General features: G+C 38.8%; 1 protein-coding gene across 1 annotated transcript in view; it reads left to right on the top strand.

The window, feature by feature from the left end:
• ATP8B4 (ATPase phospholipid transporting 8B4 (putative)) overlaps positions 1-23,987 on the top strand; it is a 157,225-nt gene that overhangs the window by 74,306 nt on the left and 58,932 nt on the right. Inside the window, exons 8-12 of the mRNA XM_075069659.1 lie at positions 1,518-1,600; positions 15,359-15,517; positions 17,765-17,853; positions 19,777-19,973; positions 22,837-23,045. Of these exons, the coding sequence (XP_074925760.1) occupies positions 1,518-1,600; positions 15,359-15,517; positions 17,765-17,853; positions 19,777-19,973; positions 22,837-23,045 (737 nt within the window). The remainder of the gene's footprint in view (positions 1-1,517; positions 1,601-15,358; positions 15,518-17,764; positions 17,854-19,776; positions 19,974-22,836; positions 23,046-23,987) is intronic.

The raw sequence follows: 23,987 nt of genomic DNA, 5'->3' as shown, positions 1-23,987 counted from the left end.
GGAAATGTTGCACTTCTTTCTAGAAAAGTATGTGATCTTTAACATTATGTCCTCAACTGCTGAGCTTTAAGGCAGGAAAACACATCCAAAGTTCTAGACCTCTTTATTTGGAATACAGTAACTCCCCACTTAATGTCCTCTCACTTAACGTTGTTTCGATGTTATGTCCCTGCTCCATTACAGAACATGCTCATTTAAAGTTGTGCAATGCTCCACTATAACGTCGTTTTGCTGCCTGCTTTGTCCACGGCTGGCAGCTCCCCTATCAGTGCTTCCCGCCTGCCAGCAGACACCGTGTATCAGCACCTTCCCCCTGCTCCTCCCACCTCCTGCCTGTGGTAATAAGCTGTCTTGTGGCTTTGAGGAGGTTGAGGGGAAGAGCGAGGACGTGGCGCACAGCCTCCTCCTTCCCTCCCCTGCCTCCTGCCTGCGGCAATAAGCTGGTTTGCGGCATTCAAGAGGCAGGGGAGGGAGGCTGTACGCCACATTCTCACTCCTCCCCTAGCCTCCTGAACACTGCAAACCAGCTGATTGCTAGGGGAGCTGATGAGGGGCTGCCAGCCTGTTTAATACCTGTTTGATACCTATATTAAATTGCTTCTTTAAAATTGTTTAAAATGTATCTAATGCCTTTTGTCTGGCAAAAAAAAAAAATGTCCGTGGAGTGTAACCTCCCCTATTTACATTAATTCTTATGGGGAAATTGGATTCGCTTAACATCATTTTGCTTAAAGTCGCATTTTTCAGGAACATAACTATAACATTAAGTGAGAAGTTACTGTATCTAGAACTCTGAGAAAGGCCTCTGCCAGAGTATCCCATTTTTCCTATTTTCTAAGGGAGATTAGTTCAATGTATAGTCAGTGGCAGCTCCGATTGCTCAGCAGCCACTTCTTTAGGTGCCTAGCATTAGGGATTGAATTTTGGAAAATTTAGGACCCTGTAAGTAACTCAGTATTTAGCCGTAAAGGGAGCTCTCTCAAACCACCTCCTAAGAAAGGGTGACTCCAGTTCCCCTTTTCCCCACTTCAGTTTCAGCTACTGTAAAATTAGGGTTTATTACATTTTTATGAAAACCTTTTTTCATAACTCAACTATCAAAATTTGCCATGGTGTTAATCTATTTCAGCTGGTAACTGCTCTGCCATTTCTATTGCAGTTAGTAATTTGTGCATGATGACTGGATGGGCTCTGACTAAATCATATTTATGATGTCCTCTGTTCAAAGAAGCAAAACAAATTATAGTTATGCAGATATGCATTCATTACAATGCCAGCACTTATTAAAACTGAAGCTCCTTCTTATGTTTTAGAATCGGTTACAAAAATTAAAATGTGTTCTTCCAGAATAACATTAGAAAGAGCTGTCTGAATGGCTGTCTTTTTGTAAATGTGCTATCTTAGTCCACAAAGTCAGATTCTATGGTACTGAATATAAGTTCCTGTGGGTGAGAGAAGGCAGAGCCAGAGGGTTATGGAAAGAGTCTTATATAAAGGACATGTTATTAATTTTACAGTGAGACTAACCTAAAAGTACGTCAGGCTTTACCAGTTACTTCAGAACTTGGAGCAGATATTAGAAGGCTTGCAGAATTTGATGGTAAGTGGTGATAAAAGTTAATTTGTTGGAACCAAGGTTTTTATTTTTGGTTTTTGTTGTTGTTTTGTACTTAGAGGGGAGAGGTAAATGACTCCAGACATTAAACACCAAGTTCTCATTCTTTCATTATCAAGATTAAGGATGTTGTTTACCAATATGACTCTCAGATCCCAAATCATTGTCCTATTTTTGGGTATGTCTTGATGGGCACAAGGGTGGGTTATTCAATCAAGTTAGCTTAATAATAAGTTAATATGATTAAAAAGATGTTAAAAAGTTAAGATGTAAATTAACACATTTGAAGCCATGTTATCTGGCTGTGTTGTAGCCTAGGGTGAAGGGTGAGTGTGTTAACTGGATTAGCTTAACATTATTACATAGAACTGGCCATACTGGGTCAGACCAAAGGTCCGTCTAGCCCAGTATCCTGTCTTCTGACAGTGGCCAATGCCAGGTGTCCCTGAGAGAATGAACAGAACAGGTAACCATCAAGTGATCCACCCCCCTGGTCACCCATTCCCAGTTGCTAGGGACATCATCCCTGCCCATCCTGGTTTATAGCCATTGATGGAGCTATCCTTCATGAACTTATCTAGTTCTTTTTCGATTAAACAAACAAATTCTTTTTTCCCATCAAGACAGGGCCATAGTGAAGTTTAGCAAATGTAAAATCTATATCCTAATCCCACAGTTTATATACTGAATCTTCATTCTGTTTTCACTTTCCATTACTTTGCTCACTGTTGCCTGTCCTTTGACACCTATGCAACTCCATGGCCGCATCTACACTGGGAACTACACACAGGTCCAAGCATATGGTTGTGCCAGAGCCCCCCCCTCACCAACCACATCGAAATCCCAGAAGCACAGGTTTCAGGTTGTGTACAGGGCAAGAACATTAGCAAGCCTAAGGGGCATGGATGTGAACACTCTTCAGGCTGTGGCATGGCCCTGTACCTGTGTCAGTTTGTAGAGTGGACAAGGATAAAGTGCATGTACCAGGTACTGAGTTCAGTAGTCCTCCAACCCTGTTCCCACAACACTCTGAACCCTTTCCTGCCTGACCCTTACCCAGAAATATAAAGGGCCCCGTCTCTGCTGTTCTCACCCATGGTAGCAAGCTGTGCTGACTACTTCACCAATTTTCTGCTGGACTCTTTTCACCAGCATTCATAAACAAGGAATATACTCGGAGAGCAGCTGTCTGTCAGATCTATATCAGCCAAGGACACCCGGGCCTTGATAAATGTCTGGTTGGAGTTCATTGTCCTCCAGTACCAGGAATTCACAGCTATTCCAGGAAGTTTCAGAGAGTCTGGCCTGGGTATAGCCAGGCTCAGGACATATGTTCATGTTCAACACCGCATATATGGACACCTGATATGGGTATGGGGTACATGGATAAGCATACACACAGCTTTGTACAGGTATCCAATCGCCAAAATAGATGTAGCCCATGAATCATCCTCTGAAAACTCTGAGGAGCAGTATGAACCACAGTGTTCTCCAGAGGCCTGAAAAAAAATTAGGACACTCCTTTCAACCTTCACCATCCTGAGAATAAGAGATGCTTTGTCTCACGAGTGCAGTTAGGAAGAGTCATTCTTGATTGCCATCTAACCCGCAAGGTTTTGCTGTTCTTTGAGCATGTTTTCATTGTTTCTTTCCCTCACATCTCTTTTCTTGTTACTCCTTTGAATAAAAGCATGAATAGCAGCATCTTCAAAGTTCAGTTAAACTGCATCCATATTTATATTTTGGAATGTCTCAAAAGCTCAGTTTACAATTTTTATATTGTTTGTTATATGCTAGATATCTACTTTTAAATATCTTTCTGGATCCCGTTAATACATTTGGTAACCTTTTGTAATAGAAATACTTACTACAAAATTGAATTCTTCCAGATTAGCAAGGAAATTTTCAATGGTTGTGTTGTGATATTTTGGTTTGGCCAAAACAAATGACTTTTTTCCCCCACAAAATGCCTTTAAAAAGTTATTAGTTTAAGTAAATAGTATATGAAGTCAGCAAATTTTGTTTAAAATACTTAGTGAAATATTTATGGGGCCAGTTTTCCACTAACAATGTAATCATAGATGAACCTCAAAATGTTTGAAGGTCCTATATAGTTGAGATAAGCTTCCAAAAGTACACTGCACTTCTCAGCTTCTTCATATTATTTTGGTCTAAAAATCATAGCACAATATTTTGAGAACAAGTCTTATCATGAACGACTTTCTGGTTCACTGGAGTATAATAACGATACTTTTTTGCATTGTGCTAGTACTTCTGTTTCTGGTCCTCAGTGAAAATGGAAAGTACAGAGGTACATCAGAGTGACTTGGGGTGAGGACAGGTGTGATTATAATATCATCTATTTCTGCTTCATTCAAGTTGTAACTTTTGGTAGCACTCACTTGTAATTTAATTAAAAGCAAATGTCCTGACATAGAGCAAAAATTTAGACTTTAATAGCATAATTGTAAAATAATGAAAAATGACAACAGTCAGTTGCAGGTACAGTTCTACATTAAAACATTTGTATCTTCTTTACCTGGGATTATACCATTTATTCAGGTATAATCCACTCCCCTGGGTAGGAGCCCTCCTGCTTGACACAAGCATATCGTTCCAGTGCTAGCCTCCAAGTTTTAAGAAAGGCTCATATCTTAAGCTGCTGAAGCCAACTGAGGACAGAATACAACCTCTGTTGTTTCATTTTCCAACTTCTGAAGAGTTTCCTTAGTTCCATGTATAGCTTTTGAAGCAAATGTTTGACCTTGTCAAGAGTTTTCTAGTTTGTTCACCAAAACATGGATGCTTTTAACCTTGAAGTGTGAACAGGAGAATGTCAGCTGGTAATTCTTATTGACTGTCAGTCTCAAATTCTCTTTGTAGTTTTGTTACTCAGTTTCCAGTTGTTTTTTTTTACCTACCATTGTCCAGAAATCACATTCACTTAAATTACATATATTTTAAAACAGAAAGGGATAAAGAACTGAAACGGAAGCTAGTTCAGAATACAAAGTACAAAATGTTACTTCACAAACATAATAAACTTAAACTCCCCAAAGGTTATACATGTTCATTAAAACAAAACGTAACTGTTCTACATCAGCATCTAGAATTGTTTCATATTCAGATTGAATTGACAGAGCCACACATGGATCTCTGTGTGTCTGAGGGGGAGGGAGAAAGGGAAAGGGATGGTGGTTTGGCTTCCTCTGAAGTACTTTTCCTCCTTTTTAAATGAAATCCTACAAAGGAGTCTCCACAAGGACCAGGACTGAGCCAGAGCATGGATGAATTTTTCTGTAGAGCCTATTCCACACTGGAATTTCTTTTGGCTATTTTTGCAAGGTTAGCAGCAAGAGAGGAGAGCCAAGCTACCAAAGAGCTGGGGGGGGGGGGAAATTATGAGTGCTGCTTGTGGTGTATTTATATGTGGGCTTCCAGTGGATCTCTTAGATCTACAAATTTTGGGGACTAAGCCTCAGTGTGTTCTGTTTGTGGTGAGGAGAGCACACAAACTCCAAATCCCTGAAAGTACAATCTGGTAAAAACCTCCACAAAGGTGTTTCTCTACTTTCTACTTTCTCATTGGCCTTGGTGCCATCTGGCTCTTAGTTATTTGTATTTAAAACTAACATTAATGCAGTGTTGATTTTGTGAAATTGAGTACTCCTTATTGCAGGATTAACTCACCTACATTGATTAAACTGTATATTTTATTATACAAATTATATAACAAAGATAAAAGTACAGAAAGAAAATTTGATAATTAAGGGACAAAAGTGCCCATGTTAAACTTTCATAGTTTTATAAACCTTCTGAATTTTCTTCTTCTTCATAGAGGACTATAAAAAAGCCACGTTCAAAGTTCCTAGGTTCAGTCATTTTTGAGGAATGCAACCACAGAAATTAAAATTGGATGGGCCTTCCCATCTCCTCCCCCCCCATGTTTAAACTGATTTTATTCAAATTTAATAAAAAATCACCTTTGTATTGAAAACAAGGCATGAAAATTTTAATGACCAACTGAAAAGGCATCTCAAATGTAACCATCTCAAATGCACCCCTGGAGTTCACTATAAGTTTTACAAACGCTTCTGGGAACAGAGGTTCCTTTGCAAGAGGCTTACAGTCTAATGCTCACAATAGAGATGGAAAATCGGATAGAATAATGGATGCAGATGATGCCAGAGTGCTCATAAATGTTCTTGATTAAGAAGAAGCAGGTTTACAAAGGGATTGGAAGGAACGAATAGTAGGCTGCTTCATGCATAAAGGATTCTACTAAAAAGCACATGCGGTTTGTGAAGGAGATAAAAGGTACTCTGAGGTCAGAGGGCTCGATGGAAAGGAGGACATGTCAGTGGTGCAGAGCCTTGAAAGTGAGGACAAGGAACTTCAACTTGATGAAGCACAAGAAAGTGAGTTTTTTAAGGGAACTGAAGAGAGAGGGTTGATTTATGGCTGCAGTTTTGGATAGACAGAAAAGAGGAGATGGCGTGTAGCGATTCCAAATTGGAGGTTACAGTTATGGAAGCAAGTGATGAGCAAATTATGGGTGAAAGATGTAGTTGCAGGAATAAAAGGTCAAGAATGAAATTTTAAATGTCTAAATTGATTAACTCTTATGCTTCATTTAGAGGGTGATGATGGTTTCATACACCAGTTTGACTATTTCCGTTATTATGAATCTAACAGCTTGGTTGAAAATCCACTGAAATCAGTGAAAGACTCCCACATGGATTACAGGAATACTGACACTCAATCAGCGGATAATAATCTTCTGTATTTCATGGTAGCAAATGAAAATTGTATAACTTGTTATGTCACTGTACTGGGAATCCATGTTTGAATCCATTGCTGTTTGAATCCATGTTTTAATTATAATTTTATTTTTATATTTTAGTCAAAGTTGTTTGACGTAATCTAGAATGATATTTAAGGAAAATATGTCCGTAGTATCTTGAAAAAGATTTTTTAGGGCTTTGTTTAGACTTTATATGGAATTTATTGCTAAACTCATGCATGATTCCACTAACAAAGTTTCATGGGAATAATTTTAGATTATTTCTATTAGTCCCCAAATCTGTGTTAAGTCTTTGTTTGGTAGATTTTGCTAAATATAGAGAACATAGAAGACAGTAGAAAGGCTCTCTGCTGTAATGGTGTATTTAACAGTTTTCAGTAACAATGAAAATGTGAGTTCAGTGTCTTGAATAAATCTAATTCTTTGGATTGCAAACTGCTCTAGAGCCAATAAAAGAAGGGGTACATTTTTGTCTAAATAATTTATACAATTGGTAAACTCATATAAATGGTTCTAACACTGAATAAATATTTATATTGAACAGGCATTCTCTTTTTTTAGTTTCTTATTAGAATTTTATGGGCATTGAAGAGTTTTTCCAAGCAAAGAATATCTAAAAATATACATCAGCTGCACATATTTCAGTCTGATTTCTTGGAGTAACTACAGTATATGCCTTTTCCCATTTAATGCTGTCTTTTTCATCTCCCTGATTTTTGACTGCTGTTGTGATCTGTTTTATGCAACTTATGACAAGTTTACATATTTTGCATGGCTGTTAATACTAAATTCTGTATCAGAGAAAGGTTTAGGAGTTCTTTTATAGGAAACATCGAGTACCTTGTGGTCATTCTGACAGCATATCATGCAACTGAAAAGGAGAAAAATAAAACATTTATGTTTAGCAAAATATCTATCCACATTTTAGTACTTCAGTTCTTGTGATAGTATACAGGGCTTGAAATATATTTATGCTTATTTTAATTTAAAACAGTCCACAGAAGGAGAAAGTGAAGGTAGTTCATGGACATAAAATTTTGTTTGTTAAAAACTAAGAATATCAGATAGGGAAGCTCACTGTTAGTACTTTGCTATTATATAGCAAAGGATTACACCTTGCAGCATCTCAGAGAAGGATATATTATTACAGCCATTTTACAAATGACTAAACTGATAAAGATAAAGTGATTTGAGCTAGGTCATACAATAAATCCTTGGCAAGGCTCGAGAGAAGACTCAAGTCCTAATTCCTAGTACCCAGCTGGAGCTGGTAGACAAACTCTCTCCTGTTAACTACTGCATTAAGCAATTTTCAAGTTAAAGTTTGGAAGGTTCTGAAATAATTTAGTTAAATTTTCTAAGCATAACTGATATTTAAAAAAAAAAGATTCTCCCAATAACAAAGGATAGCTGTTTCCATATGCTTAAGTGGAAAGTGAGTTTTATGAAAAGGCTCCTCTTTCATCATACTAAAGCACTAGCAGAATCAGTATCTCCTTGATGAGAAAAGCCGTGTCAGCTGTTTTCTTTTTTTTAAGATTGGCTACCTTGTGGCCTATTGCATCCAAAGGGATATTCTTTGATTGGATTACTTTGACAGGATTACCAGCCTAGTGGAATGGAGGGAATCAGTAGATGTGATCTACTTTGACTTTAGTAAGGCTTTTGACACAGTGCTGCATAGCATTCTCATAAGTAACCTAGGGAAATGAGGTCCAGATGAAATTACTATAAGGTGGCTGCACAACTGATTGAAAAACCATACTCAAAGAGTAGTTATCAATGGTTTGCTGTCAAATTGGGAGGATGTATCTAGTGCGGTCCAACAGGGGTCAGACCCAAGTATGGTACTAGTCAGTGGCTCTCTGGGGCTCTCTCCCCAGCAGCCCCCATTCCCCCAAATTTAGTCAGTGGTATTTATATTATAAGTGTCATGGACCATGAATTTTTGTTTATAGCCTGTGACCTGTCTATGACTAAAATTACATGTGACTACATTGTAGCCTTACTTATAACATTTGCAGATAACACCAAGCTTGGAGTGGTTGTAAACACTTTGGAGGATACTTTTAAAATTCAAAATGACCGTGACAAGTTGAAGAATTGGTCTGAATTCAACAAGATGAAATTTAATAAAGATAAGTGCAAAGTACTTCACTTAGAAAGGAAAAATCAAATGCACAACTACAAAATGGAGATGTCTAGGTGGTAGTATTGCTGAAAAGGATGTGGAGGTTATGGTGGACCAGAAACTGAATATGAGCTATCAGTGTGATGCAGCTGCAAAAAAGGCTAATATCATTTTGGGGGGTATCAACAGGAGCGTTGTATGTTAGACACCGGACGTAATTGTCCCGCTCTACTCAGCTTTGATGAGACCCCAGCTTGATACCTGTGTCCAATTCTGGGCACCACATTTTAGGAAGGATGTGGACAAATGGAAAGAATTCAGAGGAAAGCAACAAAAAGGATAATAGGTTTAAAAAACCTGATTTATGAGGAAAGGTTGAAAAAACTGGGCATGTTTAATCTTGAGAAAAGAAGACTGAAGAACTACCTGATAAGTCTTTCTATATGTTAAGGGCTGTTATAAAGAGGATAGGGATCTACCGTTCTCCATGTCCACTGAAGGGTAGGACAAACAGTATTGGGCCTAATCTGCAGCAAAGGAGCTTTAGGTTAGATACTGGGAAAAACTTGCCAACTATAACAATAGTTAAGCTCTGGAATAGGCTTCCAAGGGAGGTCGTGCAGTCCTCACCATTGGACAAATTGGAAAAACACCTGTCAGTGATGGTCTAGGTTTACTTGGTCCTGCCATAGCACAGGGGACTGAACTTGATGACTTCTCAAGTCCCTTCCAGTCCTGCCTTTCTGTGATTCTAAATTGGCGGGTCACACAGGTAATTCCAAGATGTATTAAAAGACGGACATGGTATGCTAAAAAGTAGGCAACAGATTCTTTGCTTAGGCTTATAAACTATCAAGACAATTTAGAAGATTGGCCTGTGTGTTCAGATACCAATGTGGTGAGCACTGTATAAATAATCTGTACTAGATAGACTAAATGCTAAATAATCCTCAAAAAGCTTTATTCTATTGAGATCCCGAAGTTCATGCGGTTTTCTGAAATGTAAAAAAATGGGACTGAGACTCTCTTTCCTCTGAACGTTTGGCTGGAAAAAGCATGAAAACAGCTTTTCTTGTAATATATTGGAATTTCCACTTCACATACTAACACAAATTGGGGACCAAAGTACATATTCTGGATTTAATAGTGGAAGAAGAGGAGAAATATAATCTGAAATATAAATGACCTAGCAGATTTGGGTTTTTTTGACAATTTTTAAAACCATTCTCTCTCAGGCAGGCAGTACAAGCATTATGCCAAGTTTCAGTCCACAGCAAATTTTTATGGGCAGCTTCTAACCCTAGAAAGTAGGAAGTATGAGTAAACTGTGAGATAACTGTGGGACCAAGCCATTGTTACAAAGGTCATGCCAAAGATGTTGTTTTCAAAGTAGAAGCAAAATCTATCAAAAAGGAAAAGAAATGGTTCATGAAGGAGGACAGCCGGATGAGAGGTCTTAAAATATGGGAGACAATAGCCATTGTTTGTGTAACTGCAAATGAAAAGGCTCCTTCTTCCCCATAACTAACTACACAAATTTGGTTAGTTTGGGTGAAGCCAAATGTGCATGAGGTTTTATAATAGCAAATTTCTGAACAGCATGTTAAGCTACACAGAATTTAGCAGTCTGACATTGTCCTGTGCAATTCAGTTTTTCACATTTTATGTTGAGCCAAACTCTCAGGGCATGAGAATTAAGGACAGATGCACTTTGAATTTGGGAGGTGACCAAATCCAGGGGCAATTAATTTGCATGCATATCACCTTTGTATAAGTGGGTGGCCCCTTCTGTCACTCTCTGCATTCTCTTCCTGCAAGCTGTAGGCTGCCATTTCTGTTTTCACTCCAAAAGCACTAATCCCAGTTGGCTGCTACAGGAGTTTGTTTTTGCCTTACATCACATGATGTGCAAGATGCCATTAATGGAATTCTTTCAGAATATCTCACCATCTGCAGCACAGGACTCTGTGTTTACTGTTTTTTCCAAATTTGAGCATTTTTTAATCCAGACCATGGAACAAATTAAACAAGAGTAGTGAAAAAATCTTAGGACAGCTGAAAATAATCACTGGCATTCCTATACACTTTCTAAATAAATACAAGCTGTACCCTGGTTAATCATGTACCACATTTATCTGAAGCACCAATTTTCATACTGATATATATGATATTTAACCAGCTGAACTTTTACACTTTCAACCGAAATATGAAGAGAAATGCAGAATACAGTCTATGTTCTACCTTAATATTACTAAGTATCAGAGGGGTAGCCGTGTTAGTCTGGATCTGTAAAAGCAGCAAAGAGTCCTGTGGCACCTTATAGACTAACAGACTTTTTGGAGCATGAGCGTTCCAGGTGAATAACCACTTCATCGGATGCATTAATATTACGGAAAATGTGGCCTGGCTTGCACAATGACATGGAATTAGGTACTCCCTCACCAACAGGAAAGTAGAAACGTGAACCTTAAAAAAAACCAAAAAAAACCCCACCCTCTCACTATGCAAAAATCTTAGAGGATCTGTGGTAGGTAAAGGTTTCAAAGGGCAGGGGCCATCTTTCCACTCCTAATGCTCAACTTTAATTCCTGGATGTCAAGATCGTCAAAGAAAACTCTAGCCTCTCCTCCAGGTGTTTTCTTAGGGTACGTGTACATGACAAAACAAACCAAGCCAAAAAAAACAAAACAGTGGCGGTGAGTCTCAGAGCCCGAGCCTACAAACTTGGGCTTGTGATGCTCATGCTACTGTGCTAAAAATAACCGTGTGGACATTTGGGCTCAGGTTGGAGGTTGTGTTCCGAAACCCACAGCCTTCCCTGGGCTTCAGAGCCCAAACTCCAGCCGGACCCTGCCTGTCTACAAGGCTATTCTTAGGGCTGTACTGTGAGCTTTGTGAGCCTGAGTCGGTAGACCTGGGCTCTATAACTCACTGCAGTGAAGTGTTTTTCTTGCCTTGTAGATAAACCTTCTGTAATAGTGTTTGTCCAAAGGATAACGATTCTCGGCAGGCAAATGTAGAGAAATGGGTCCTAAAAAGCAAAGGGACACTTTCCTCATGATACAGGAGCTACTTTGTTTAAAAGCAAAGGTACAGTTGTGATGTTTCCCTCTGGTGTTATCCGGACTGGTGATCTGCTAGGTCACTTCAGTCCTTTACTCTGGGAGCCAGCCTTACCCTGCTCTGCTGTGAGACGCCCCACTCCTAAGCTGTTCATGCACAGCCTCTGGCATGTAACCTGTTCCCAGCTACTTGCAACCAAATAACGCTAGCCAATATCTCTGGTCCCAGACACAACCCTAGGAATCTCCGTCTTGCAGTGTCCGGTTATGTCCACTAGCCACTGCAAGCTTATATGAGTTTGTCAATTTAATAAAAATTGATATATACCAGGCCTGTTATCTCAAGGGGAATCTCTGACACACTTCAAAACAAACGCACTGCTTCAGGTAGAATAAACAAACAGATTTATTCACTACAAAGATAAATTTTAAGTGATTGTAAATCAAAGCATAACAAGTCAGATTTAGTCAAATAAAAGCAAAACACATTCTAAGATGATCTTAATACTTTCAGTGCTCTTACAAACTTAGATGCTTCTCACCACAGGCTGGCTGGTGGCTCTTCAGCCAGGCTCTTCCCTTTGATCAGCGCTTCAGTTGCTTGGTGTGATGTCTGTAAATAGGTGGAAGAAGAGAAAGAGCATGGCAAACGTCTCTTCCTTTTATCATGTCCTTTCCTCCTTCTTGGCTTTGTGCATCGCCCCCCTCAGAGTCAGATGAGCATTACTGAGTCTCTCCAAGCAAGGTTGAGCAATTCCCCTGGTATGGCTTCATGCAGGTGAGTCATTGCATTGTAGCTCCCTTGCTGGACAATGGTTGTTGATGGGTTGATTGACACCCTGCCCGGGTGTTGGTTACTTTCCTTGCTGTTGCCTCTGGGGAGCTAATATCTGGTTGATTACCCCAACTTACAGCATGTTTTAGTGACAACAATTCTCATAACTTCATACACATTAATGATATACATATTGTGGAGATTAATGGAAGGAGGAAGCACACCTCAGGGCCCTAATGGGGCTCTGGGTGATCGCTGATTCCCACCACCCAATGCAGATGTAATGAGATTGAGTAGTGTCCGCAAAAGAAAAACTAAACAACTAATTATTCCTCAAGAAAGGTTTTTAATGATTTATGACTATAAAGACAACACAGACAGAATAAGAAAAACAGAATTAAAGACCAGAACTGAGTGAGGATTAATAGAGATGCCAGGTTATACTGGAGACAAACACAAGTGCAAGTAATATTAGGTACTTACTACTATTTTTAATACTGCAGCATTGAGATAACCTGAGATCAAATTATTCTGACACTACCACTTTTAATACTGTAGTGTCAGTACAACCTGAGATCAAACCAGTGGACTTCTTCAATCCGAAACCTTACCCTGCATTCTTCCAAAGATATATTACCTTCATACAACCGTTTTCTGCACTGGCCAGGCACAGATAGTTGGTGAAGCGCAAGTCCCTTCAGTTCAGGGGCTGTATGTGAGCCTGACAAAGAGTGATCTCTTTTAGGTCAACACACACACACACAAAACTTGTGTCTTTACACCTTCTTTTATACAGTATTTACTGGCCATGTTTGGAAGCAGATCAACCAATTAGGTTAGGCCAAATCTTTAATGTGGTTAGCATTGTCTGTATAATTTATGTTTACTTATTTTCTTATAGCCAATTGTTTTAAATATGGTTAATGTGGGTTAGACAAGCTGTGTCCAGGGGGTAGAACTTATTTCACTTTATAGGAGTCAGTATAATGTGTTATCTGGTTGCAACGCGTTTTGACCACAACCCTGTTTCCTTTTGCAAAGCTTACTTTTTAAAGCTAATTTTACAAGGCTCGCTTTGTGAAACTTCTGGAAGTTTTAGGCCTAACACTGACAATACTATTCATTTTAAGCTTGACAATACTCTTGTTCAAATTATTCACACATATATGGATAGAGAAATGATTCTATGATTCTATACACATACACCTCTACCCCGATATAACATGACCTGATATAACATGAATTCAGATATAACACAGTAAAGCAGCACTCCGGGGGGGGGGGGGGAGGGGGGAAGCGGGGCTTGCATGCTCTGGTGGATCAAAGCAAGTTCGATGTAACGCGGCTTCACTATAATGTGGCTAAGATTTTTTGGCTCCCGAGGACAGCGTTATATCAGGGTAGAGGTGTATATGGATAGAGAAATGACTTTCAGTAGATCATAACCTTTCCCCTGATACCTTACAAGACATGCTTTCTACGTAAGGTCACGATTACATGAAAATGAGGAATATGGGGATTACAGCACGCCTCCCCAAGGTATAGAATGTCACAGGGTTTATTGGTGGTCAATTTTTTCTTTCCTTTTCTCAGCCAATTTAATTTTCTATGGACTTTAACCATAGTTCTTTATCTGTAGCAGAGAACAGAATCTTGCCTCTCTGTGTCAGCTGGCAGTGCTGTTGACCAAAAAGTGTGCACACAAGAACAGTGCAGAAAGCTTTTTCCTTCCCACTGCTCCAAAGATCCAGCTTACCACTTATTTGAGTTCCAGTCTGCAGGGGCACTAACATCAATAATTGCCAGTTACTGCAAAACTCCCACGCTACTTTATACTAGTAGGCCAGATTAATATCAGTATTACTAGATGTTTCATTAGGGAATGATAGTGTGATCTGTTTGATAGGGCATTGGACTGGGAATCAAGAGACCTCAGTTAATAGTCTGTTTGGCCAGAGATCTGTGACCTCTGGCAAATCATTTCACTTTTTTGTGTCTCTGTTTCCACTTCCACCGTTCCGTCTGTCTTGACTGTTTAGATTGTAAACTCTCTTGGGCAGAGACTGTCTCATTATATGATTGTACAGTGCTTAGCACAATGGGGTCCTGATCTCAGTTCGGGCATCTAGGCACTACTGTAAATAAACAATAAACTTAATAGTATTAATGTATGTAGCTACAGAGTGATGTTCCTTCCTAGGTTTTAAATGCCACTGAATCTCTGATTGTTGTTGTATAAAAGAGCTGGTTAGTCTTTCAGCCTGGTCTTCCTACAAATTTATTTTGGTATAGCTACCTCTGTCAGGGGTGTGAAAAATCCACATACCCCTGAGAGATGTGTATCTACTAACCCGACCCTTGGTATAGATCAGTGCTAAGTCAATTTCTGAGATTTCTTCTGTAGACTAGCTATCACATCTTGGAGAGCTGGATTACCTACACCAGTGTTTCTCAATTTTGGGATGCGGCCTGTGTAGGGAAAGCCCCTGGCAGGCCGGGCTGGTTTGTTTACCCGCCACGTCCACAAGTCTGTCCAATCGTGGCTCCAACTGGCCGTGGTTTGCTGCTCCAGGCCAATGGGAGCTGCTGGAAGCGGTGGTCAGTATGTCCCTTGGCCAGCGCCGCTTCCAGCAGCCCCCATTGGCCTGCAGCAGCGAACCGCGGCCAGTGGGAGCTGCGATCAGCCGGACCTGCGTATGCGGCAGGTAAACAAACTGGCTCTGCCCACCAGGGGCTTTCCCTACACAAGCGGAATCCCAAGTTTGGGAAACACTGACCTACACCAATGGGAGAAGTGATCTTGTCAGTGAAGGTTGTGTCTACAGTGAAGCACTACAGTGGTGCAGCTGCAGTGTCTGAAGTGTAGACAAGCCTGAAGAATGTTATCCCCGAAACTTCTAGTTAATATAAAATGTTATCCTGGTAAACTGTGTGTTAAAGGTTGATAAGAATTTAATTTTTCACTTTACAGGTGTTGTTGTCTGTGAACCTCCTAACAACAAGCTGGATAAATTCACAGGAGTTCTTTTCTGGAAAGATAATAGGTACTTGCTCAATAATGAACAGATGCTGCTACGAGGTTGTGTGTTGAGAAACACAGGCTGGTGCTTTGGAATGGTTATTTTTGCTGGTAAGACCAACCTTTATGGATTAACAGCAGTTTTAACCCCTAGTGTGCTCAAATACTAGTACCCTATATAATGGCTATGTATCATTAAGGCTTGGTGTCTCTAATGGCTGGCATAAATACTCCACATTCAGATAGATCCTTTCATCTTAGGATCTCAGAAATATTTTGCAAAGTTTATAGGTCCCCATTTTACAGATGGGCTGAAAAGCGAGGCATGGAGAGGTTAGCTGTCTTGACCGAAGTGTCACAGTGATCCATATGAATTTATCTGTGTATACAAGCATCTTAAACTTTAGTTGTCCCTGAGGGTGTCAGTGTTCCAAAGTCCTGAACAAAAATGTAATAAATATGAAAGTAATGGATCAGCCTTGCAAAACTGTCATGACTTTACCAGTCCAAGCAGAAAGTGTACTTTCCTGTCCATTTACCATGATGTCTGATGAAAGAGCTAATGATATTTTACTTGCTCAGAGCAAATTGCAAGTAGAATTTTGCAAGAATGCAATAGGTGCTCACAAATATATTACAAAATTTCATATGTCCTAGTAATGCAAAGAAACTGAGACAAGGAAAATCCTGACATTAGAAATGATATAGGAAAGTATAGATAGTAATTAGGTCTGGCAGATGCAACACATTGGAATGTTGTTGTAAAATTGCCCACCAATTAAGGGGAAGATGGACTTCTATTCCACGTCAACATATAATGGTTGGGTAAAGGAAGGAAGTTAGGGAAGGCTGATATTATGTTGACACAAAATTTCTGTAATACCAAACAAAATGTGCATGTGTATAGATATGTAGATAAAAGTTGTGTGTATTTAAATTTCTTCCTTATCCAACCTTTGTTAGTCCTCGTCTTATGTTGTAAGCTCTTTGATGGATGGAGTGTGTCTATCTTTGGGTTTACACCTAATGTAATGAATACCAGTTCTTGACTGGGCACGGTGGGTACTAACCTATTATACACGTTTAATAATAGTAATAATAGAGGGAACCTCAGGATGAATTTAAACTATACATATATTTAATGATATATGAGGTAATTATATTCCATATAGTCAAATTAAGACATTGTGCAAATCAATATCCATGTGACATGAATCAGAGTCCTTGGCTATACTACAATTATCAATCAAGAAGAATTCCCATTTAAAACCCACATCCGAAAAAAGACATCCCAGCTCTTCGTGAATAATCTTAGCTATGTGTTTGCTGCAAATATGTATGTAGAGTACTGCTGGTTTTAAATTCATGGGCAATGCCCAGATGTGTCAGAACATATATATCTGTACCTAGAATGTGGCCAATAAATTGGTTGGGCCAGATTCATTTGCTCTTTAGTTGAGCATGTCCTTGTTCTTAGATTTTTGGAATTAAAAAGGACCTCAGTTTTGAGGAGCTTTTATGAATTCTGTGGCCTGCCATCAAACAGCAGCTTGCTGATGTGCCTTGAAGACCACTCTCTTCATTCATGTGGAGGTTAATACACGTTACTTTACATACTCAGTAGTCTTCAGTGACATAAAAGTTGACTGTATTCCATTTAAGCCCAGCAGAGGGGAAGTTTGGTTTGAACAATCACACATAATGAGAGGAGAGGCTGAGTGCTTGCTTTGTTGTGGGCCAGCATTACAGAACTCGTGGAAACTTAACGAATGAATAAAATAATAATAATAATTAGCACTTCTGTGTCACCGTCCAATTGAGCATCTCAAAGTGCATTAGAGATATTAATAAAATTTAAGCCCCAGAAAACCCTGCTTAGATAGGTAGGTAAGTATGATTCCCATTTTATAGATGAGGAAACAGAAGCTCAGAGAGGTAATGTGTAATGAGGTGTAAGGAAGTCTGGGGCAGAGGCAATTGAAGAACACAGAACAGCTTGTTCTTAATTTTGTAGTTTTATGTGAATAAAGTCCTTGGAAATTACCTCAGTCTGGAATGAAATATTTTTGGAGCAATCAGATTTTAAATTAGATGATAATTTTCAACCCCCAGCCTACCCACCATTCTACAGCTGTGGAATATTTTTCAAAATTTATTGTGAAAGCTCAGGAATGCTTTTAGACAATTACAATTTGCAAAATGATATCTCAGTTTTTAGAATTTATTTCTTGCATATGCATTAGAAAAAAGTAGCTTCAATACGTGTATTTTTTAAAAATTCAGTAATGTATTTAATAATTCTGGTAAATAACTGATCATGTAATGATTTAAAAAAAGATTTGTTATTTTTTTTTATAGGCCCTGACACTAAATTAATGCAAAACAGTGGTAGAACTAAATTTAAAAGAACAAGCATTGACCGGCTGATGAATACTTTAGTATTATGGGTAAGTTATTATAGTCATTCAGGAAAAATCAGTGGGCATTGCATCCACATAATTAATCTACTCTACTAAATTATCATTTCAGATATCGTGGAATTATCTGTATCAGTAGATATCTCTGGACAGCATACGATACCAATAAGAAAGCATTGCAGCACAGATGCATATATAAGCTTGAAAGACACACGTTTATCCATCTTGAAGACCATTATATGTCACTGAGCACTCCTGCATACAGGAGTATTTACAAGCTGTAGCAATCCATTATTCTTTAGGGCAGAATCTTTTCATGAGGCCACTGGTATGGTGACCTAAGGACAAATGCACAGAAAGGTTCTACAGCAATTTTTCTTATCTCTCACCATCGTTCTGGTTCCTAAACTTCAGTGAGAACAGGATTGTACCTTTCCTGTTAATTTGGTTTTTGTGACAGGTTATCCACAGGTAGTGAAGATCAGGTGCAGAAATTTGTAACTAGGAACCTTCAGCAGACTGAGTATTTCACTTTTGTGTCAAACTTGGTCTCTACGATTAAAGCTAAGGATATATCCAAATTCCTTATGGTTACGTAGTGAAACAAAATATTGCAGTTTTGGCATAGGCAGACTTCAAAGCTACTACTCTTTTAAGTGTTGTGTTTTTGATCATGGGAGAAATTATGGAGTTGCAGAAACTTTTTAACTGAGTAAATCCAAAGATTCATAGATGAGGTTGCTGTGGCACCTTATAGACTAACAGACGTTTTGGAGCATGAGCTTTTATGGGTGAATACCCACTTCGTCAGATATATGGGTATGCATCTGATGAAGTGGGTATTCACCCACGAAAGCTCATGCTCCAAAACGTCTGTTAGTCTATAAGGAGCCACAAGATTCTTTGCTGCTTTTACAGATCCAGACTAACACGGCTACCCCTCTGATAGATGAAGTTGTGGATGAAGAGAGATGTTTCCATGTGAGAAATAGTGAAATTTTTCCAACATGGCTAAATACTACTCAAATTTTTAAAGTTATTTATATCTCTTCTCTACCCACATGCTATTAAAATTAATCCTTTACTGATGACTTAGAAAAACACATCTTAAACCAAACTTTTATAAGAATGCTCACAGCAAGTGCTCATTGAGGTTTTTGTTATTTACTACAGCAATTAAAAAAACTACCTTTTTGCCAACTCTTCTAATATCTGCACCTAGTTGTAGTTTATGTACAATATAGGATTTTAATGATGTTGGGCCATATCCTAACATCTTCACTATTGACTAGATTTGCCTTTAGAACACAGCCCATGGAAAGTAGCAGTGTAGAACTACATCTTCCGGGGAGACCATCCAGAGATATTGTGTCTCAGGAAGGCAGGATGGCACCCAGAGCTCCCCAGCGTACATGGGGAGTGTGTGTATGGTTGAAACAATTTTATATGATGCATCTTAAACGCCCTCACACTGCACTGTAACTATCCCATGACCTAGAGCAGAGGGAGATAGGGATCTAGCCTCCCTTTGACTCCGGACTGCAATTTGGCTTCTCCCTCTGTGCAAAGCAGGCACACTCATATATGTATGTACATACATACACACACGTGCTATGCACTCGTGAAAGGGTCAGGGGAACATGGGCTCTGGTTTGTACACAGCCAATATCGAGACAAACTGGGTAAGGAATGGGGACTAACTGGAGACCAACTAATTATGGACTCAGAATTCGGGCCTTTATTTGAGGCAAAGAACAGCAAAGTGAGATTTTCCACTCAGCTTATTAGAGATGAAATATTCTTTGCCTTGTGTAGTTCTGTTTTGGATCTTAAACTACTTGTTTACATAGACTGAGCAATACCAATATGTATCTATAGGTGAAATGTATCCTTTCCATGTATCCATTTTAGGAAATAGCACAAACCTAACCAGTTCTGCTATTCTCATTTCAGATCTTTGGATTTTTGGTATGTATGGGAATAATTCTGGCAATAGGAAATTCAATATGGGAACAACAGGTTGGGGCCCATTTCAGAATTTACCTTTATTGGAGTGAAGTGGTGAACAGTTCTGTATTTTCAGGATTTCTCACATTTTGGTCGTACATTATTGTACTCAACTCAGTTGTGCCTATTTCCCTGTATGTGAGGTAAGATGAGAGATTATGATTTTATAAAGCATATAAATATTAATGGCTATTTCTCTTCAACTTTTTTCTTAATTGCAATGTTATGCTTTATCCCGTTAATTTTTGTGCTTTAAAACTTGATCTGCTGTGTACTTTGTACATAAGAAACCTAAACCTTTTATGGAGATAATGCTTAGAATTGGAGAATAGCTTTCTTTCTTTCTTTCTTTCTTTCTTTCTTTCTTTCTTTTCTAGAATTCATTGTCAGTGAATTATGTCAGCTCTTTTGTTTCCTCCTTTCTTTGCTCTTCAACAGCTGACAGGTAAGCAGTGGTGGACATCCGTCACTCCCTGCACCTGAGCTTTGGTTTGAGAAATAGCAATGGATTCATCACCTTTGTGATATTTTTGTTGTTCATCTTTTCCTCAGAAAGTCCTTGATGTGCATATTTAATTTTTCTTCCTTAAACGTTGAGTCCTTATGTAAAAATTTCCTTTGATCTCACTCTGAACCAGATTATTGAGAGGGTATTATTGCTTAACTAAGGTTCCTGTTCACACATTTTTACATTATTCCAGCACCTCTTAAAGTTCAAAAATATAGAAATTAAAATCCACAATGTATATTATATGACGGCTAATCTCACATTTTCAGTTATTCTTAAAACCACCGTCTTTCGCCTTGCTAATATTGACATTACAGTTAGACAATTTGTACGGTAGAAAATTAGCAGAATGATTCAAAATAGTTTTCTGGCTCCTTCAGGCATCAAATCCATGTTAATAAAATTGATGCAGTGTTTGTCAGTTGCTGAATATTTCTGCTGGATTATGGGTAAGTGTAGTGGATTAAGAGTAGTGTTTACAGTGTTGGAGCTTCTAATACATTGCCTCACTCTGTCACTGAGAAGTAAATCTTGTGCTTGATTGAGGCATGTACGATAGAGGAAATAAAAAGAGTATTGTCGTGGCTGACAGGGCCAAAATGTAAACAGGCTCATAAAAATAATGGTTATAGCAGAGTGAAGTTGTGATCTTTTTATCCTTCAGTGTTCTTTTTAAATGTACTAAGAGCTTTCCAGTACTTTCTCCCCAGAGTTAAATTGTGTCCGTTCCCCCTAAGCTGGCTATGTTTATATGAAAAAAGCGCTATTTTCTGTTTAAAGTTTTATAATCTTTTTCTTATTACTAGAAGCACACACACTGTTTTAATTTTTAAAGTTACTTGCTTACTTGGCTATGATGCTTACAGGTCCCTACTAGTAGTGATCAGTGGTATATATGTCTCCATGTACTTGTACATGTTAAATTAGATTTTTAAAGTTAAAAAAACAGCCTTGTGGTAGAGTGACTGAGTTACATGTGCAACCTCTCTCGTCTCTCTGCTCCAAGTGGCAGTCAGAAAATATAAATGCCAAGATGCGGGCAATCTGCTTCCTGCAGTGGCATCTGGCTGCAGTGGACTCCACCGCAAATTGCTTATGGTACTTTGGAACGGTGGTAAGAACAGGGTATTTGTAAGCTATTTCCTACTGACTCATCTTACATTTTGAAGATTTTTGTATCCAATTATGGAGTCTGAGGCACAACCAGTTCCTAACCCAGAATATCAATACACAAACTTCCATGGCTTTACATAGACAGTAAATGTGTGCACTGCCCTTAAACATGTACATAATATATGCAACTACAGTAGCACAGACAACTGCTTCAGTGAAAAAGATTATAATGCAAAACCCTCTTATGAGGCTAAGAATGGTTTATTACTTGTGTGCATGCATTTAATATACATTTTAAAAATCCCTACAAATATATTTAAATTTACTGTAATTTGTGGAAAAGAGATTACATTGCATGCCCCAAGAGATTTGAAATGTTCTGGTTGTCCAGATAACAGGTACATCGTGGACACCAGCAGTTCAAACTTACCCCACGTCACCTTGCCACTGTGCCTCCCCCCATGACTGGGGTAGTCCAGAGCCTTTCACTCCTTCACTTCTCCGCTGACACTGCCATTAAAGAGTTGACTATTAGTGCCATTTATGGTGATACCTGTAATGCCTCTTAGGAACTAAACTGAAACTGCTAGCTCATTTCACATAAATTACTAAAGAGTTTGGATATGTGGATACCTGCAATGTAATACATGAAGCCTTGATATTTTGGAGGCTGGGGACAGGTCTATAGTAAAATGCACTCTGTCAATCTTCACCTTGTAATAGCACCAGTAAAATGCAGTGCAACCCTTAGAGCAGCCTAATGTGCATTGAGTACCAGTTTGGCCCCCGACCAATGCCAGGATTAGTGGCGGCAGAAAGATGGCTTAGAGCCACCCCATTCTCCTTCTCAGCTATGCTGACTTATGCTCCAGTGCATATTAGGGTTGAGTCCAACATGCACTGCCTGTTGTCACTGCATGTGAGTAGCTTTCACAATTAGGATCAGTTGTCTAATTGTAATAATCTGTAACTGTATACATTAACAGACAGCCCAGTTGTCAGCTGACCACATGCGGATGGTTTTGTAGATAGACCTCATGTGATCTTTATCTCCAAAAATGCAGGCTTCTACCCAATGAGCGAAAGAAGTAACTCTACTCATTCATCAAGTATTAACCTGAAAAGACCTAACATATTTGAATATAGAATGCCCATATTTTATTCTCACTTGATAATGCCATATCATTCAAACAATGACAGAAAACTATGAAGTTTATGTAAATTCTTAAATGACGTTGTGATGATTCTTAAATGATGTTTACTTTGCATAGCTCTTTTGTTCTGAACTGTAAAGACAAATCTGATTGAACTCCTGCATTTGATATATTTTAATTTGAAAGGTTTTATGATTCTGAAGAGTGTTTTTGTGTCTTTTTTTTCCAAAGTGTGGAAGTTATTCGACTTGGACACAGCTATTTTATAAATTGGGATCGTAAAATGTATTACCCCAAAAAAGACATACCTGCCGAGGTTCGGACTACCACGCTCAATGAAGAGTTAGGACAAGTTGAATATATTTTCTCGGACAAAACAGGAACAATCACTCAAAACATAATGACTTTTAAGAAATGCTCCATTAATGGAAAAACATATGGTAAGTCAGTGCTTATTAATGTGCTGCCAGTAAAGTTTACTTCCAATTGTGATGTTGAGTTTAGCTCATTTGCTGATTATTAAGGACATTTGTTCATTATGAGCCTTATCCAGATTCTCTTGAAGTCAGTGTAGAGACTCTGAGCAATTTCAGTAGGTTTTGGATCAGGCTCTATAAAAGAGAAACAGGATCTGATGTTGGTGTGACTCCTTAAGTATGTAAATATGAGTTTAGAGGTGCCTTGTCCATCTTCTGATAATAAAGGATTTAATACAGGCTTAAAGAATGGAGATAAAAGCAGTAGTCATGACACTGTATATATAAATTAAACATAGAGGGCTTTTTCATGAACCTCAATGATTTATTGTAATCTTCCCAAAACTGAGTAGTATTGTTTTAAATGATGTTCATGATACTTTTTGTACAGGCCGAGAAGTCTTTTATAATGTAATTATTTTGTAATAATATCTGTTAGAAAGTGATTGATTGCCTAGCACCAGGGAGTTGCTGGGAAAATTATCCCATGTCTCTGCCAATGCAACAAAATTGGGCCCTGCCACAGGCCTGATACCTAATATTCCAAGTGTCTATTTTACAACACTTCTGTAATCTTGATGCCTGTCCCCTAGAAACTAGCTTGAGACACCAAACTGCTTTTCACTTGTGATCTAATTCAAGATTTGAAGTCATGTCTTCAGAGGTGAAAAAGCTAATGCCTTCATTACTGTGCCACTTAACTCAGGTTGAAATACATTGAATAAATTAAGCTGAAAGGGTGATATATATACGCGACTGGATAGCGTAGTGGTTAAGAGCGCCGCCCTTTGATACGGGAGACCGCCCTTTGATACGAGAGACCGGGGTTCAAATCCCGGTTGGTACCCAACTTTCCAGTAGGGGTCCTTGGGCAAAAGACCCCCTAACGCTTCAGCTGCCTACCTC

Source organism: Chelonoidis abingdonii, chromosome 9 (assembly GCF_003597395.2).
Source record: "Chelonoidis abingdonii isolate Lonesome George chromosome 9, CheloAbing_2.0, whole genome shotgun sequence".
Classification (NCBI taxonomy): Eukaryota; Metazoa; Chordata; order Testudines; family Testudinidae; genus Chelonoidis; species Chelonoidis abingdonii.
This window is presented reverse-complemented; position numbering and strand designations above follow the sequence as displayed.